This window comes from Pan troglodytes, chromosome 19, assembly GCF_028858775.2.
Source record: "Pan troglodytes isolate AG18354 chromosome 19, NHGRI_mPanTro3-v2.0_pri, whole genome shotgun sequence".
NCBI classification, from domain to species: Eukaryota; Metazoa; Chordata; class Mammalia; order Primates; family Hominidae; genus Pan; species Pan troglodytes.
The window spans coordinates 96,007,792-96,025,545 of NC_072417.2; the positions used below are offsets into that span (position 1 = coordinate 96,007,792).

Consider the following 17,754-nt stretch of genomic DNA (forward strand, 5'->3'; position numbering starts at 1 on the left):
ATCAACCATTCTAGCACTTGAGGCTAATAACCTTTTTATTTTTGCCTCTGTCATGTCGTGCAGTCCCTGTTTCTCGTTCCTATTTCCGTGGAGTTTTATTTTTAAAGAAAACCTTATTTCCCATTATAAAAATTATGCATCATTTCTATAAAACAACACAGAAAAGCATAAAGTAGAAAACACTGTGAAACAACATCATTTATGTACTTTTTTTGAGACAGAGTCTCGCTCTGTCACCAGGCTGGAGTGCAGTGACACGATCTCGGCTCACTGTAACCTCCGCCTCCCGGGTTCAAGTGATTCTCCTGCCTCAGCCTTCTAAGTAGCTGGGACTACAGGCACCCACCACCATGCCCGGCTAATTTTTGTATTTTTAGTAGAGATGGGGTTTCACCATGTTGGCCAGGATGGTCTCGATCTCCTGACCTCGTGATCCACCTGCCTCGGCCTCCCAAAGTGCTGGGATTACAGGCATGAGTCACTCTGCCCGGCCACGTATGTTCTAAACTTTGTGCATAGATATTTTGTTCCTGTAACACCATCTATGCTATTCTCTACGTTCTTTTTCCTTTAACAATGCCATGGCCATCTCTCCACATGAGGATTCAGATTGGTCTCGGCATTCTTACCGCATGAAGCACCATTGTGAGGATGTGCCACAACCACAGTAATCACCCCTTTCAGGAAAGTCATTCGGGTTCTCCAATTTTCCACTCTTGGAAACAGCATTGCAAGTAATATTGGTATACTGGCACCAAACAGTACATCTATAATGAACACAGCTTGCCAAATTACTCCACAAGGCTCTACCAATTTAACCTTCTACCACCAGGTTACCAAACTTCCCCTTTCCACCTCCTTCCCAAAGCTACCCACCACCTCTGTACCCTCCCCACCTGCAGGAACCACCTGCTACCTACACATTGCAGGCCTCCCATTTCTCCAGCACCTTCACCTGGCACGCTGGGTGAGCACACAGCACGAAGCCTGCAGGACCTGTTGTGAAGCTAGATGTGCTGAGGCTGCCGGGCTGTGTGTGTGTCGGGTCTGGCGGGCTGCTGGGCTGTGTCAGGTCGGGAGGGCTGCCAGGCTGTGTGTGTGTCGGGTCAGGTGGGCTGCCGGGCTGTGTGTGTGTCAGGTCGGGAGGGCTGCCGGGCTGTGTGTCGGGTCAGGTGGGCTGCTGAGCTGTGTGTGGGTCGGGAGGGCTGCTGGGCTGTGTGTGTGTCGGGTCAGGTGGGCTGCTGGGCTGTGTGTGGGTCGGGTCAGGTGGGCTGCTGGGCTGTGTGTGTGGAAAGAACAAACCTGGGTGTACAATGGATGCAAGACCTATGTCGTGGAGCAGGGTTGGAGAACACTGCCCCCCAAGACTGAAGGAGCAGGGATCCCCAAGAAGGCTTCCCTGAACTACCAGCTTCCCATTCCTGCCAAGTGGCAGAAGGTGTATCTGGAAGCAGCAGCCTGCTCAGAGCCCACAGTCTCCTTACTCAATGCACAGTCACCCTGGAGAGAACCATGCCACAAGCCCAGATCCAGGACACACTGTCATGCAGGCTTCCTTCCCCACCACTCAGGAAAGCAAACTGCTACAATTAAAAAGGAACAAGGGCAAGTCTGCTGCTGCTCTTCACTGGGATTTTTTTCTTTTTTTTTGTTTTGAGACAGAGTCTCACTCTGCCATCAGGCTGCAGTGCAGTGGCGAGATCTCGGCTCACTGCAACCTCCAACTCCCTGGTTCAGGCAATTCTCCTGCCTCAGCCTCCCGAGTAGCTGGGATTAAAGGCACGCACCACCAGGCCCAGCTAATTTTTGTATTTTTAGTAGAGATGGGGTTTCACTGTGCCGGCCAGGATGGTTTCGATCTCCTGACCTCGTGATCTGCCCACCTTGGCCTCCCAAAGTGCTGGGATTAGAGGCCTGGCCTGCTCTTCATTGTTAAACTGTAAGCTGCCAGACGCAGAGCAGCAGATGAGTCTGTAAGTGCAGAGCCAAACTGTTTAAATGTGCCATCAAAAAGACAGTGTGGCCCTACTGTATCCATTTCACATTAGGGCCTATCTACTCACATAAGCTGGAAACGGGAGCACACCACACATGCACATGTGAGAACTCACTGCATGCTAAGCTCAGGGACAGCCTGCCCCAGACACAGCCGAGCTGGCAGACGCACAGGACCGGGTATATGTGTGTGATGAGCTAAACCATGACAATGGTATACTTTTCTGGAATTTAGAAGTTTTAGATGTTTCTTGTCTGGGTTTTTTTTTTTTTTTTTTTTTTTGAGACGGAGTCTTGCTCTGTCGCCCAGGATGGAGTGCAGTGGCGCAATCTCGGCTCACTGCAACCTCGGCCTCCCGGGTTTAAGTGATTCTCGTGCCTCAACCTCCCCAGTAATTTGAATTACAGGTATGCGCCACCACGCCTGGCTAACTTTTTGTATTTGTAGTAGAGATGGGGTTTCACCGTGTTGCCCAGGCTGGTCTCGAACTCCTGAGCTCAGGCAATCTGCTCACCTCAGCCTCCCAAAGTGCTGGGATTACAGGCGTGAGCCACCGTGCGGGCCGTCAAACTCATTTTTATAAGAAATGTTGAATTTACTGTAAACACTTCATTAATTAGGAAGCAGTTGTTAATATGCTGTTGTGGTGTTATGAGAGAGACACATACAGGTTTTCACCCACAGTTCCTGGCTCGTAACTCCCAGACCTTGTTACAATCTTTTGTTATAATATTGGGTGTGTTAGGCCCTCAGGAACCAGAATCTCTCTCCTGCCCTCCTTTCACCTGCTAAGGCAGAACTCAAATCTTCTCCACCTGATTGTGGGTCTGAAGAGCCTCCATAGAGAGGCTCCCACTCTGCACACTAGGAGAAGCAATGCAGATACTATGAAGCTTCCTTAAAAATCCAAGAGGTGGCCGGGGTGCGGTGGCTCATGCCTGTAATCCCAGCACTTTGGGAGGACAAGGTGGGCGGATCACGAGGTCAGGAGATCAAGACCATCCTGGCTAACACAGTGAAACACCGTCTCTACCAAAAATACAAAAAAAATTAGCCAGGCGTGGTGGCAGGTGCCTGTAATCCCAGCTACTCGGGAGGCTGAGGCAGGAGAAAGGCCTGAACCCGGGAGGCGGAGCTTGCAGTGAGCCGAGATCACACCACTGCACTCCAGCTTGGGCAACAGAGCGAGACAACGTCAGAGATAGATATATATATATCTCCAAGAGGTATTTTCTGTAACACATGTGGAAAAAAAGCGAAAAAAAATCAAAGAAAAATGAATTTTGAAGTAAAAAAATAAAAAACATAAAAATCCAAGAGGTCAGCTGAACACATGGAAGGTTCTGGAGGGTGGCAGCCGAGGGAGGGCTTGGAAACTCCATAGCCTGTCCCCCCACACCTTGTTCCGTGCTTGCCCTCATCTGTATTCTTGGCAATTATCCTTTACAATGGGTCTGCAACCCCGGGGCAGTACTGGTCCGTGGCCTGTTAGGAACCAGGCTGCACAGCAGGACGCAAGCAGCAGGCGAACAAGCATCCCCACCAAGCTCTGCCCCGTCAGATCAGCGGCAGCATACGATTCTCACAGAAGCATGAACCCCACTGTGAACAGCACACGCGAGGGATGGAGGGATGCCTGATGATCTGAGTGGGAACAGTTTCATCCCGAAACCATCCCCCCATGAAAAAAACTGTCTTCCATGAAACCAGTCCCCGGTGCCAAAAAGGCTGCAGACCGCTGCTTTATAATAAACTGGTAAATGTGCTTCCCCAAGTTCTGGGAGCCGCTCCAGCACATTAATTGAATCCAAGGAGGGGGCTGTGGGAACCCCAACTTGAAGCCAGTCAGTCTGAAGTTTAGGAGGCCCAGACTCATGCATGGTGGGGACTGGGGCAGTCTTGGGGACTGAGCCCTCAACCTGTGGGATCTGACTCTATCTCTAGGTAGATGGCGTCAGAACTGAAAGGACACCCAGCTGGTGTCCACTGCTTGGTGTGTGGGGAAAAATTCCCCACATTCAGTCACAGAAGTCTTCTTCTGTGCTGACGACTGTCGTGCTGTTAAGAGTGGAGAGAAAACATGGTTGGGGGGTTTTTCCCACACAGCTGCTAATGATTCAACTTGGACACCAACGTCTACAACTCTTCTGTAAGCTTCTGGGTCAATTCAGTAAAAAGTATCCTGAGGTTTGCAAGTCAAGCTGTTTTAAAATGTTTTGCAACTACTTATCTGCATAAATCCCATCATTATCCCATCATACATTTATCTGCATAAATCCCATCATACAGCGTATGTGGCATCATACACTCCACAGCACCTAATGTGCGCGCAGGCATTAATCTGCGTGTCTTACGCACCCTGACTCATTTTTACAATAACTCTGAGGCAGGCATTGTTATCAACCTTATTTCACGTACAAAGAAAGTGAGGTGGCCAGGCATGGTGGCTCACGCCTGTAATCCCAGCACTTTGAGAGCCGAGGTGCATGGATCATGAGGTCAGGAGTTCGAGACCAGCCTGGCCAAAATGGTGAAACCCCGTCTCTACTAAAAATACAAAAATTAGCCGGTTGTGGTGGTGGGTGCCTGTAATCCCAGCTACTCGGGAGGCCGAGGCAGGAGAACCGCTTGAACCCGGGAGGCGGAGGTTGCAATGAGCCGAGGTCATGCCATTGCACTCCAGCCTGGGCGACAGAGCAAGATCCCATCTCGGAAGAAGGAAAAAAAAAAAAAAAAAGAGGCCCAAAGAGGGTGAGAAATTTGCCTAAGGTCACACAGCAACCTGGTAAAGGGCAGAACCAGGACTCAAACGTACACAGCATGGATGCAGGCTGAGGAAATGCACCCTGACTTACAAAATAAACTCCCAGACATAAAGCACCACTTACTGTTCTACATCCCAGGGTTACAGGTAAGACTTTACTTGAACAGAGGTTTCTGCTGCCAAAAATCCCTGATGTGACGGGGAAAAGGCACAAGAAGTTCATGCTGATTGATAATTCACTAGAGAAATCAGGCCAGTGAACAAACCTGCTCAACACCTGTATCCCTCAGCACCTGTAGAAGCTCAACGAAAGAAAGAGGACAGCTCCCTCCAAGTTTATGAGGGGCCATGAACCCTATTTACTTCTCGAAAACAGCCATCCCTTCCCTGCTCCACCTGCAAGGTTAAATTTAGACTCTGAGGGTTGGAAAGGGGAGAAACCAGAAAATGTCCCGTTAATTCTTACCTTGTTTCTCTTTTTCTTTTAGTGGATCAGTGTTATAGACTCGGAATCCATTTTCCATCCCACACGCAAAGCATCCTAAAGCAGAAGTGTAAAAGAGACATTAATCCCCAGGCCTGGAGTGGTTAAAAGTAAGAGGTCTGGAGAAATGACAACTACTGAGAACTCTTGCAGATGCTCAAACCACACAGACACGATAGGTGCTAAGTCACAACTCCTGTCCTTGTAGAAATGTTACTAAGTGACAAGCACATCCATGCAGGGCATTTTGTTTGTCCTTTAGCAAAGGAGTCTTGGAGTTGTTCACACAACTTCCCCACTGCAGGGGCCTTCTGTGGCATCCCCATGGCCCAGGCTTGGAGGACGATGAGTGACAAACGTGAAGGACACATCTAGAGGAAAGCCACCAAGCAGGCAATCCCGCCCACTGTGGACACCAGGTGAAGGGAAGGGCAGGGTGCTGGGGAGACAAGAGGTAGTCCTAGACTCCAGGAACCGGGAAGGTGAGGAAAGGATGCTCTTTCCCATTTACAGGGTGGTCTCCCGTGACTTTGCTCCCACCTATAAATCATCCTAACTCCTTAAAATCCTGTCAGAGTCTCAACGAGTTACCCAGGTCACTCATCCTGGTCACTGCCTCCAAGTCACACAGCAGGCTGTTAATGGTCCAAATAGCACTGTTAGAAACTGAATAAAGCACTTAAGTGTGTAGATGATCGTGTGTTAATGCTCGTGTGTGACCCAAGGACTACATCCATCTCCTTAAATGCCGTGTCCAACTGTTGGCTCTATGAAGCTGTGGCTGGAAAGAGAAAAAAACAAACCCCTCAATTATTTTTCACATGAAATGTTGCAAAGTCTGGATCTTTCCAATGACTGCACAAGTGGTGTGAAAGCCCAACACAAAGGCCTCTAAAACTCCCATTCGAGGCCGGACGCAGCAGCTCACGCCTGCAATCCCAGTTCAAAACACAAGACAAAACAGGCAAGGCGTGGTGGCGGCTCACACCTGCAATCCCAGCACTTTGGGAGACCGAGGTGGGTGGATCACCTGAGGTCAGGAGTTTGAGACCACCCTGGCCAACATGGTGAAACCTACTCTCCACTAAAAATACAAAAATGAGCCAGGCATGGTGGCATGTGCCTGTAATCCCAGCACTTTGGGAGGCCAAGGCAGGTGGATCACCTGAGATCAGGAGTTCGAGACCAGCCTGACCAACACGATGAAACCCCGTCTCTACTAGAAATACCAAAAAATTAGCCAGTCGTGGTGGTGAGCGCCTGTAATCCCAGCTACTCAGGAGGCTGAGACAGGAGAATCACTTGAACCCAGGAGGGGGAGGTTGCAGCGAGCTCAGATCACGCCATTGCACTCCAACCTGGGCAACACAGCAAGACTCCGTCTCAAAAAAAAAAACAAAAATAAAAAATAAAAATAGAAATACCCAAACCACCTCCTAGAAACCCACAAGAAAAAGGCAAAATCCTCAACAGAAAAATGGGCAAAAGACTTAGACATGTCACAAGAGGATATCCAAGTGGTCAAGAAACACAAAATCAGGAAAATGCAAATAAACAACAGAGAGATGTACACAGCCACCAAAATGACCAAAAATAAGAGAAAACATCAAATGTGAGCTGGGTGTAGAGCCATGGGAACTCTTAGACCTGCTAGTTGAGGGCAAAGTGGTACAACCACTTTGGAAAACTATTTGTACTATCTACTATACTCTCAATTCTACTCCTAGGTATATAGAAGTACATGCCTGTGGAAATGTGAACATATGGTCACTGAGAGACATCTTCTAGATTAATAATTACTCTTATTACTCATATTATGCTTATGGTAGCCAAAAACTGGAACGTACCCAAATGCCCAACCATGGTAGACTGGATATATGAATTGTTATATGTCTGCACAAAAGAACATTGTACATCAAGAATGATCTGGCCGGGCACGGTGGCTCACACCTGTAATCCCAGCATTTTGGGCAGCCGAGGTGGGTGGATCACAGGGTCAGGAGATCAAGACCATCCTGGCTAACACAGTGAAACCCCATCTCTATTCAAAATACAAAAATTAGCCGGGAGCGGTGGCGGGCACCTGTAATCCCAGCTACTCGGGAGCCTGAGGCAGGAGAATCGCTTGAACCCAGGAGGCAGAGGTTGCAGTGAGCTGAGATCACGCCACAGCACTCCAGCCTGGGCAAGAGCAAGACTCTGTCTCGGAAAAAGAAAAAAAAAAAATGATCTACAACTATACTCAACAATACGGAAAAAAAAAATCACAAACATGATATTGAGTAAGAAACCTAGAAACAGCCTGGCGCCGTGGCTCACGCCTGTAACCCCAGCACTTTGAGAGGCCGAGGTGGGCGGATCACCTGAGGTTAGGAGTTCAAGACCAGACTCAACACGGAGAAACCCAGTCTCTACTAAAAATACAAAATGAGCCAGGCATGGTGGTGCATGCCTGTAATCCCAGCTACTCGGGAGGCTGAGACAGGAGAATTGCTTGAACCTGAGAGGCGGAGTTTGCAGTGACCCTAGAACGCGCCATTGCACTCCAGCCTGGGCAACAAGAAGGAAAACTCTGTCTCAAAAAACAAACAAACAACAACAACAACAAAAAAAAACAGCTAGAAACAAAAATAAGTACAAAAATAAAGTACAGAAGTAGGCAAAACTAATCTATGATGTCACAAGTCAGGTAGGGAGCATTTATTGTAATCAAGGGTGGCCAGGTATATTCAATTTCTTAATTGTTAGTGACAGGTGCGTACAGTTTGGAAAATTCATCACCTGAACACTTATGATATATCCACCCTTCTACAGGTATAGCACACTTCACTAAAAAGAAGGCATTACAAACACCAGATGGTTGGAAACCACCCTCTGAGAAGGCTAGGCATCTCCCTTACCATCTCAGCAAAACTTTCTTCCGGAGAAACCCCAGCACACAACCCTGGGGAAGCTGGCAGCGCCCAGGAAGCCTGACTGGTCCCAGGGCATCAGGCATCAAAATCACTGAGAGGGAGTTCTTTCAAATATGTGTAATCCGGCCGGGCGCAGTGGCTCACGCCTGTAATCCCAGCACTTTGGGAGGCCGAGGCGGGTGGATCACCTGAGGTCAGATTGAGACCAGCCTGGCCAACATGGTGAAACCCCGTCTCTACAAAAAATACAAAAATTAGCCGGGCGTGGTAGCCGGGCGTGGTGGCAGGCGCCTGTAATCCCAGCTACTCAGGAGCCTGAGGCAGGAGAATGGCTTGAACCCGGGAGGAGGAGGTTGCAGTGAGTCGAGATCGCACCAGGCTGGGCGACAGAATGAGACTCCGTCTCAAAATGAAATAAATAAATAAATAAAATTGTCTTCACAAATACGGGATCATACAGCACCTGCCTGGATTCTCTTCAAAAACAAAACTTCCAAAGCCAACATGTAAAGCCTCGCAGAAGCCTGTCTCGGAATAACGGACATTCCTTTTCCTCCCCATCAGGACCTTTGGGAAGTGCGCCCTTCAATTGGGAGGTGAGGAGGCAACCATCCGAATCCAGGTCCCGCCCGCCTCCCGCGGGAATCCGACCGCGCCGCCCCGGCCGCATCCCCCGCAGCTCCGAAGCACCTGCGGGGAAGGAGGTCACCTTCCCTGGGCGCTTTAAATCATCCAGTGCTTACACCTGGATTCCGACACGGGAAAAGAAGATTTCCCTCAAAGGCCTCCCTTAAGTCCTTTTACTCCACCAAACACGAAGAAAAATCCCGGGGAGTGGGGGTGGGAGAGTGACATTTTCCGATGGAAACCGACGGGAAAGGTGAGACCCGCAACCCACCCGCGCCACTCGCCACCAGAGGCGTCGGAGACGCCGGCTCCGCGGCTCCAGTGAACCCAAGCGAAGTCAGCTCAGCCACGGGCTACCTGCTAAAGACCCTAAAAGGAATAGGGGGCAAAACGGGGTTCTGGGCAGGGCGTCAATCACGCTGTGGGGAAAATCCCGATAACCGTGGAGCCCGCAGGGAGCCAGGGAACCCGAGTGGGCGTGGCGCGCGGGGAGGGGCGTCCGCGCAGGAGGCTGGGGTTCTGTGCCGTCTCCCACCGACCTCGACCTCGGCCCGGGACGGCCGGCTGGGAGCGGTCACAACCCGGGGGGTGGGGGAGCGCGAAAAGCCAGGAAGGTGGGAGCCGGTTCGGGCCTGGTCCGGACCCCGGCTCGGGCTGGGAGCAGCGGCGAGGGCCGGGGCCGGGGGCTTCGGAGGGGAGCTCGGGCGGGGCCGGGGTCCCGGGTGGAAGGCCTGGCCGGAAAGGGGCGCCCAGGAGAGGTCTGAGAGTCGGGGACCCCTGCGGGAAGGCCCGGCAGGGCAAGGCGACAGGGCCGCGCCTCGCGCCTCCTCACCGTGGTCCTGGTTGAAGCCGGCGTAGAGCAGCCCGTTGCCGTGAGGGTTACACGGCAGGAGGTTCATGGCGCCGCCGTGCTGGGTCGCCGCTCCTCAGTGCTGCATGCCTCTCGCTGGGGACGGCGGCCTGGTCCCTTCGGGCCGGCGCTGAGGCCGCCGCGGCCGGAAGTGCCGGACGTACGTGCGTGCGTGCTGGATGTGCGTGCGTGCTGGACGTCCGTGCGCGCGCCCGCGCCCCACCAGGGAGCCTATGGAGCGCCGAGCGCATCTAACCGAAGCGAGGCGAGACGAGGCGAGGCAGGGCGGGGAGGGGCGGGGAGGGGCGGGGAGGGGCGGGGAGGGGCGGGGAGGGGTGGGGCGGGGCGAGGCGAGGCGAGGCGAGGAAAGGCGGGGAGAGGCAGGGCGGGTGGGGCGGGATGAGGCGGGGAGAGGCGGAGCGAGGCGGGGCGGGGAGGAGGGGGAGGGGGGGCGGAGGCGGGGAGGGGCCAGGCGGGAGCGCAGAGCACGTTCGCGGGAGGGTCTGGCCTTGTCATGCGCGGAGTCGCCGCGGGAAGGAGGATGGCCCGTTGAGGGCTTGGCACGGATACCTGACGGTCGGAGGAAGGGGGGAGAGCCGGTAAAGGAGGCTGACCCAAAACTGAGGCCCGGTGCATCATCCCTCATGAGAGGCAAGCCCAGAAGCGCCACAATACTAGGGCCCCCCTTCAGGAGACAGAGACCCCCAGGACACAGAGGGCCCCCAAGTCACTCAGCCCCCCCAGGACACGCAGCTCCTGCAGGACACAGAGGGTGCCCAAGACACACAGTCCCCAGGACAGAGACCCCCCAGGACACAGAGGACCCCCAAGACACGCAGTCTCCAGGACACAGAGGTCCCCCCAGGACACACAGTGCCCCCAGGACACAGAGGTCCCCCAGGACACAGCACTCCCAGGACACACAGCCCCCCCGGGACACAGAAACCCCCCCAGGACACAGCCCCCCTAAGACACACAGCCTCCCCCAGTACACAGAGTCCTTTCCAGGGCACATATTCCCCCCAGAAAACACACAGCTCCTCAGGACACAGAGGTCCCGCTAAGACACACAGCCCCCCCAGGACACACAGACCGCCAGGACACAGAGACCTTCCCAGGACACAGGGACCTTCCCAGGACACATAGCCCCCCAGAGGACACACAGCCCCCCCAAGACACAGCCCACAGAGGACACAACCCCTTAGTACCCCGCCTAAAGGACAGGCGGCCCTCACACAGCACAGCCCCCGCAGGACTCCGGGACCCTCAGGTCACATTGCTCACAGGGCACAGTTCTCCTCAACTCTTAGGGTCAGGCTGCTGGGGGCATCCTGGTCACAGAGCTTTGTCCCTGGGCTTGGCTTATGCAGTGGATGGCTGTGGAGGCCTGAGTGCTGGCCCTCGTGTCTCTTGCCCAGGGAGTCCTCTCCACTCCCCCTCCTCACTTTCCTGTCCCCTCCTAGGCTCTCCCTGTTCCCTGCAGCACACCTGATCTCCTAGGAGGTCCTGACACTGTCCCCTGGCAGCCACCTGCCTCCACCCCTGTCTGTCATCCTCATCCCACCCTCGCCACTTGCCTGAGCTGGTGCTGACCTCTCAGCCATGGGGAGGAAGGAGCTGGACTGTAAGCTGAGATTACTGGCCCACTCGGGCCAGGCGGTCCCTGCATCGTGGGCATTGAACACCTCGATTCCCATACGAGAGGGGCTCCTCCCTGAGAGTGACCAGGAGCCTTCCGATGGTGGAGCGAGTTGGGCTGCCCAGGCTGTGACGAGGGCTCAGGGGCCCAGGTCCAAATCACAGAGCTGGGGCGAGACCTAAGTGTGGTCCAGGGGCTCAGCACCCTCTTCCCTGATAGGGCACTGGGTTCTCCTCTGTGCACACGTACCGGTACCTGCTGTGAGAAGTGTCACGTGGGGGAAGGAGAGAGGCGTGGGTAAGGGGCATTTCCCTTCATTTCTCTGCTTGCCACCCTTGGGGCCTCCTTCAGTTCACATTTTACTCAGTCTCCCGGTGGCTGTACAGCCGGGGGCGGGGGCATGTGTGGACATCTGCACACAGCGCTGGTTGTATCCTAACCAGGAAACTCAAAGCAGCCTTGCCCACCACAGTGGGTTGAATGGTGGCCCCTCTAAAGATATGTCGTGGGGGGCTGAGGAGGGAGGATGGCTTGAGCCCAGGAGATTGAGGCTGAGGCTGCACTGAACTGAGATTGTGCCACTATACTCCAGCCTGGGCAACACAGCAAGACTCTGTCTCAAAAAAAACAAAAAAAAAAGATAGGTCCACCCAGAACCTGAGAATAGGGGCTTCTTTAGGTAAAGAATCATTGCAGAAGTAATTAAGGATCTCGAGATAAGATCATCCTGGATTTGGGGTGGGCCTTAAAGCTGATGACCGGCACCCTTGGAAGAGACAGGAAGGGAGGAGATACAGGGGACAGGAGATACAGGGGACGGCAGCCAGTGGGACTGGAGTGCTCAGCCCTAAGTCAGCAAGTGCAGGAATCGTGGGGCCACCAGGAGCCGGGAGAGGCATGAACGGTTCTTCCCCAGAGCCTCCGAGCCTGGGAAGGAACACAGGCTGTTGTCCAAGCCACCAGCCTGTGGGGCTTTGTTCCAGCAGCTCCAGGAATCCTGCCGTCCACTGATAGCTCAGAGGTCTCCACGTGGAAGACCTGAAGTGTGACTCGGAGTGAGGGACACGGCTCATCTCGCCCACCCTTCTCCAAGGCAGGCAGAAAGCAGAGTCTCACCTCTGGGGGTGCAGAGAATAGAAATTATACACACACACACACACACACACACATATATGTATTTATATATATATGTATATATCTCCTGGGCTCAGGTGATCCTCCCACCTCAGCCTCCTGAGTAGCTGGAACTACAGGTACACACCACTATGCCAGCTTAATTTTTTGTATTTTTAGTGGAGACAGGGTTTCATCATGTTGCCCAGGCTGGTCTTGAACTCCTAGGCTCAAAGGATATGCCTGCCTCAGCCTCCCAAAGTGCTGGGATTACAGGTGTGAGCCGCTGTACCTGGCCTAACGATGTATTGTTTAAAGATACAACATATTTGGACACACATAAACATAAAGAAAACCAGGAGGATGGTTTGCACAGAATTGGAGATGGTGGTTACTGCTCGGGGCAAGAGAAGAATCTACAGTAGGCCGGGCGCGGTGGCTCACTCCTGTAATCCCAGCACTTTGGGAGGCCAAGGCGGGCTGATTGCCTGAGGTCAGCAGTTTGAGACCAGCCTGGCTAACACAGTGAAACCCCATCTCTACTAAAAATAGAAAAATTATCTGGGCGTGGTGGCAGGCTCCTGTAGTCTCAGTTACTCGGGAGGCTGAGCCAGGAGAATCGCTTGAACCCGGGAGGCGGAGGCTGCAGTGAGCTGAGATCGCACCACCGCACTCCAGCCTGGGTGACAAGAGCGAGACTGTCTCAACAACAACAAAAAAAGAATCTGCAACAGGGGAAGGGTGTGTGGTTGACCCTGAAGAACAGCCCCCAACGACACCCCCATCCCCGTGCTCAGAGCTTGTGCATGTGTTGCTGTATATGGCAGCAGGGACTTTGCAGATGTGACTACCTCAAGGACCTTGAGATGGGGAGGTTAACCTGGATGATCCAGGCGGAATCACGAGGGTCCTTACAGGAAAGAGGGAAGGGGGTCGCTGAGAGAGACCTGGATGATCCAGGTGGGATCACGAGGGTCCTTACAGGAAAGAGGGAAGGGGGTCGCTGAGAGAGACCTGGATGATCCAGGCGGGATCACGAGGGTCCTTACAGGAAAGAGGGAAGGGGGTCGCTGAGAGAGACCTGGATGATCCAGGCGGGCCCCACATGGAATCACGAGGGTCCTTACAGGAAAGAGGGAAGAGAGTCGTTGAGAGAGAGGGCTGTAGTGTGACCACAGAGGCAGACTGGAGGGACGCAGCTGGGAGCCCAGGAATGCTGCTGTCTAGAGGCTCAGGAGGCCGGAGATTGACTCTCCCTGGAGATTCCAGAAGGAACCAGCCCTACAGACACCTTTATTTTAGCCCATTCCTCCAGAACTGTTAAGAAAATAAATGTGTGTTCCTTTAAGTCACTAACTTTGTGATAGTTTGTGTTAGACTGAAGAATGGCCCTCAAAGATACCAGGTTGTCATCTCTGGAACCTTTAAATGTGTTATTCCTGGCTGGGCACAGTGACTCACACCTGTAATCCCAGCACTTTGGGAGGCTGGGGTGGGTGGATCATAAGGTCAGGAGTTCAAGACCAGCCTGACCAACATGGCAAAAACCTGTCTCTACTAAAAATACAAAAATTAACCGGGCGTGGTGGCAGACGGACACCTGTAATCCCAGCTACTTGGGAGGCTAAGGCAGGAGAATCGCTTGAACCCAGAAGGCAGAGGTTGCAGTGAGCAGAGATCGGGCCATTGCACTTCAGCCTCGGCGAGAGACAGACTCCGTCTCAAAAAAAAATTAATAAATAAAGAAGGTATTCTCTTACTTTGGAAAAAGCGTCTCTGCAGATTTGATAAAGCAAGAGGCCCTGAGACAGGAAGACTGTCCCGAATTGTCTGGATGTCCCCAAGTGCCATCACATGCTTCTTCAGGCAGAGGAAGGATTGACCAACAGAAAACACCACATGGGGACGGAGACGGAGACTGCAGTGATGTGGCCACAGGCCAAGGAATGCCCGGGGACCCCAGAAGCTGGAAGAGGCCGGAAGGACCCTGCCAGAGCCTCCAGAGGGTACCACGCCTTGATCTCAGCCCAGTGATGCTGATTTTGGACTTGGACTCCAGAACAGTGACGGAACACACTTCTGTTGTTTCAGGCCCCCGGGCTGTGGTAGTTTATTACAGCAACAGTAACAGACCTTGAAACCCGCGCCGAGGGCTTGGCAGGTAAGACTCTACTTCTGCTTCAGCTGCTGTGTGTTGGGCACACAGGTGTTGATATTCATAGCAGTACTACTGTTCATTCACACAGACACACATGAACTGTTACATGAAGGATCCATTTCACAAATAGAACCATTAGAGGACCTTTTAAGAAACCCATCTCCCTTATCCCCTTTCTGTAGTGGAACGTGGAGCAATGTTAAGATTTCAGCCTGGACACTCTGGAACCTTTAATCCTCACGCCTGGAATCCCAGCACTTTGGGAGGCTGAGGTGGGAGGATCACTTGAGCCCAGGAGTTTGAGACCAGCCTGGGCAACTTATGAAGACCCTGTCGCCAAAAAAACAAACAAACAAAAAAGCCAGGTGTGATGGTGCACACCTGCAGTCAGCTACTCCGGAGGGCGAGGTGGGAGGACCGCTGAGCCCAGGATTCAAGGCTGCAGTGAGCTGGGATTGCGCCGCTGCACTCCAGCCTGAGCAACAGAGTGAGACCCTGTCTCTAAAAGAAAGAAAGGAAAACATTCAAGGCAAGGAATCAAGAAACCAGCAGATGGTGGCGATTGGCTTTGAGCAACACACGGAGTCTTCCTCCAGCTGAACTGGAAGGTCAGCGTCTGCCCGGTCAAAGGCATGGAGACCGGTATGCCTGCCTCTCACCGTGGCCCACACGGCGATCTTCCTGTCACCTCAAAGGGCACCAAGGAAGAGCAAGGCAGCCCCTGGGCACCAGCGAGGCTCTGGAAGGCTCCTGTTGGACCTGGCCCCACGGACAAGGCCGCCCCGTGACGAGGGGGCAGGACAAGAAAGAGCAAGGCAGCCCCTGAGCATGCACAGCGAGGCCCTGGGAGGCTCCTGTTGGACCTGGCCCCGCGGACAAGGCCACCCTGTGACGAGGGGGCAGGACAAGAGCAGGGTCCCCTCTGCACACAGGTGGGAGCAGTGCCCACCTCCCCGACGACCAACACTCCCCATCCTGCCGGATGTGAGTGACTGCCACTTTTTACCAATGACGCCTTGCACCTTGCTCCACTTTTCTCACCTTCTAGAAAAGAATTAAGATAGTAAGTCCCGGAGTCACCCCTGCTTCCTGACAGCATCGAACAGGGTGCAGCAGTTGCCGTGAATGTTCCCTAAAACCTCCACGAAGCTGCGCAAATCCCGCCCATCCTCCCTGACTCCCCAGCACCCTCTCGATGGTCGGGGGCTTGGTGCTGCAGCAAGTCAGGGGCGTTCACGGTGGCCTTTGGCTAACAGCCTTGACGCACCTCTGGGCTGCTGGGAAGTAGCCGGTCACCTCACCTAGAAGAGGGTGAAGGCTGGAGCAACAGAACTGCTTTGGGACTAGGTAGAGTTTGGAATCCCTCTCCACAGTGGCTCAGGGCCTCTGTGCTCCAGCAGGGTTTGCTGTCATCATGGGAATGTAGAGGAGAAAAACCAGTATCAGCTCGAGTTCAGCACTGCGGCAGGGTAGGGACAGTGGTTTTATTTTTATTTGAGATGGAGCCTCACTCTGTCACTCAGGCTGGAGTGCAGTGGTGCAATCTCAGCTGACTGCAACCTCCACCTCCCAGGTCCAAGCAATTTTCATGCCTCAGCCTCCTTAGTAGCTGGGACTGTAGACGTGCACCACCACGCCCGGCTAGTGGTTTGTATTTTTAGTAGAGACGGGGTTTCATCATGTTGCCCAGGCTGGTCTTGAACTCCTAAGCTCAGGCAATCCGCCTGCCTCAGCCTCCCAAAGTGTTAGGATTACAGACATGAGCCACTGCGCCCTGCCAGGACAGTGGTTTTAAAAGGCAGGTGCCAGCCTTTCTTAAGAGAAGAAAGGTGTGTAAGAATCTGTAGATCTAAAGCACAGGCCACACCTCTGAACATGACAAGAAAATGACAAAGTTTCTCTAAGGTTTAATTTATATTTATGTTTTTTGTATATTCACCACCCAAACACAGTCTTCTACTTAGTCCGGTCTGTATTAGGTTTCGTCTGTTTTTGTTCTGCCTTGGTTTGCTGTAGCACTTTCTGCCGTGAGCGTAACTCACTTCCTTGTAGGAGTTTCCTGAGGCTGCCATAACAATCGCCACAAACCTGGTGACTTAAATAACAAATATTTATTTTCTCGTAGCTCTGGAAGCCGGAAGTCCAAAACCAATAACTTGGCAGGGCTGTGCTCCCTCTGGGAGATCTCGGGGAGCCTCCTTGCTACATGTTCCGCTTCTGGGGACTTCTGGTGGTGTTTCCCTGGAGGGCCAAGGCCTCCGGGCGGCCCGTGCATTTGGTGAACACCTCCAAAGAGCTCTGAGTCACAAAGCCTTGGGAAACTTTATTTTATTCCTTCTAGGACATTATCAGTAGTCCCGAGGAGACATCAATTACAAAACAAGAAAAAGGAAGGAAGAGAAAAATACAGGTTTGGCCTGGTTTAATGTTGCAATGGGAGGATCCATTTCCTTACCCTTCACCATCACCGAGCTGGGAACGGAGGGAGAAGAGGCCCCTCAACGTGGGTTTCTTCAGCGTGGACTCTCCTTTCTGTGCATCTCAGTGTCCTTGTGTTTGCAGCTGGGAGGTTGGCCCTGTCGTTCTCACCCCACCTGTGGCACAGCAGAGAGAAGGGTGCAGAGGTCTTCGCAGTGTGTCTGCACAAGGCTGGCCACCCTCTCCAGACACTGTCCCCTCAGGGTTCACCTTCTGTCCACAGACCACACCCCTGCCTCCCCATGGACTTTGTCCCCGTGGCTGCCGTGCCCAGGTGGCCAGACACCCCCAAGCCTGGGTCCACCCGCAGGGACCAGTGCTCCTCTCTCCTGTCTGGGCCTCAGTTCCACCATCTCTGAATACAGGCTTTGCCCCTGATTCTAGGGTCCCTTAAATTTCTTTTCTTTTTCTTTTTTTAGATGGAGTTTCACTTGTCGCCCAGGCTGGGGTGCAGTGGTACGATCTCGGCTCACTGCAACCCCTGCCTCCCAGGTTCAAGTGATTCTCCTGCTTCAGCCTCCTGAGTAGCTGGGATTACAGGTGTGCGCTGCCATGCCAAGCCAATTTTTGTAATTTTATTAGAGACGGGGTTTCATCACGTTGGCCAGACTGGTCTTGAACTCCTGACCTCTGATCCGGCTGCCTCGGCCTCCTGAAGTGCTGGGATTACAGGTGTGAGCCATCACACCCAGCCGGGTCCCTTAAGTTTCTAAGAATCTACAGATCATCA

The 17,754-nt window shown here is 53.1% G+C and overlaps 1 protein-coding gene across 1 annotated transcript in view; it reads right to left on the reverse strand.

Moving 5' to 3' along the window:
• Nucleotides 1-10,206, reverse strand: part of WDR45B (WD repeat domain 45B) — a 34,320-nt gene extending 24,114 nt beyond the window's left edge. The window contains exons 1-2 of the mRNA XM_001168446.6: nt 9,619-10,206; nt 5,227-5,301 (exon numbers count right to left, since the gene is read on the reverse strand). Coding sequence (XP_001168446.2) covers nt 5,227-5,301; nt 9,619-9,685 — 142 coding nt within the window. The 5' untranslated portion in view covers nt 9,686-10,206. The remainder of the gene's footprint in view (nt 1-5,226; nt 5,302-9,618) is intronic.
• Between the last annotated feature and the right edge of the window lie 7,548 nt (nt 10,207-17,754).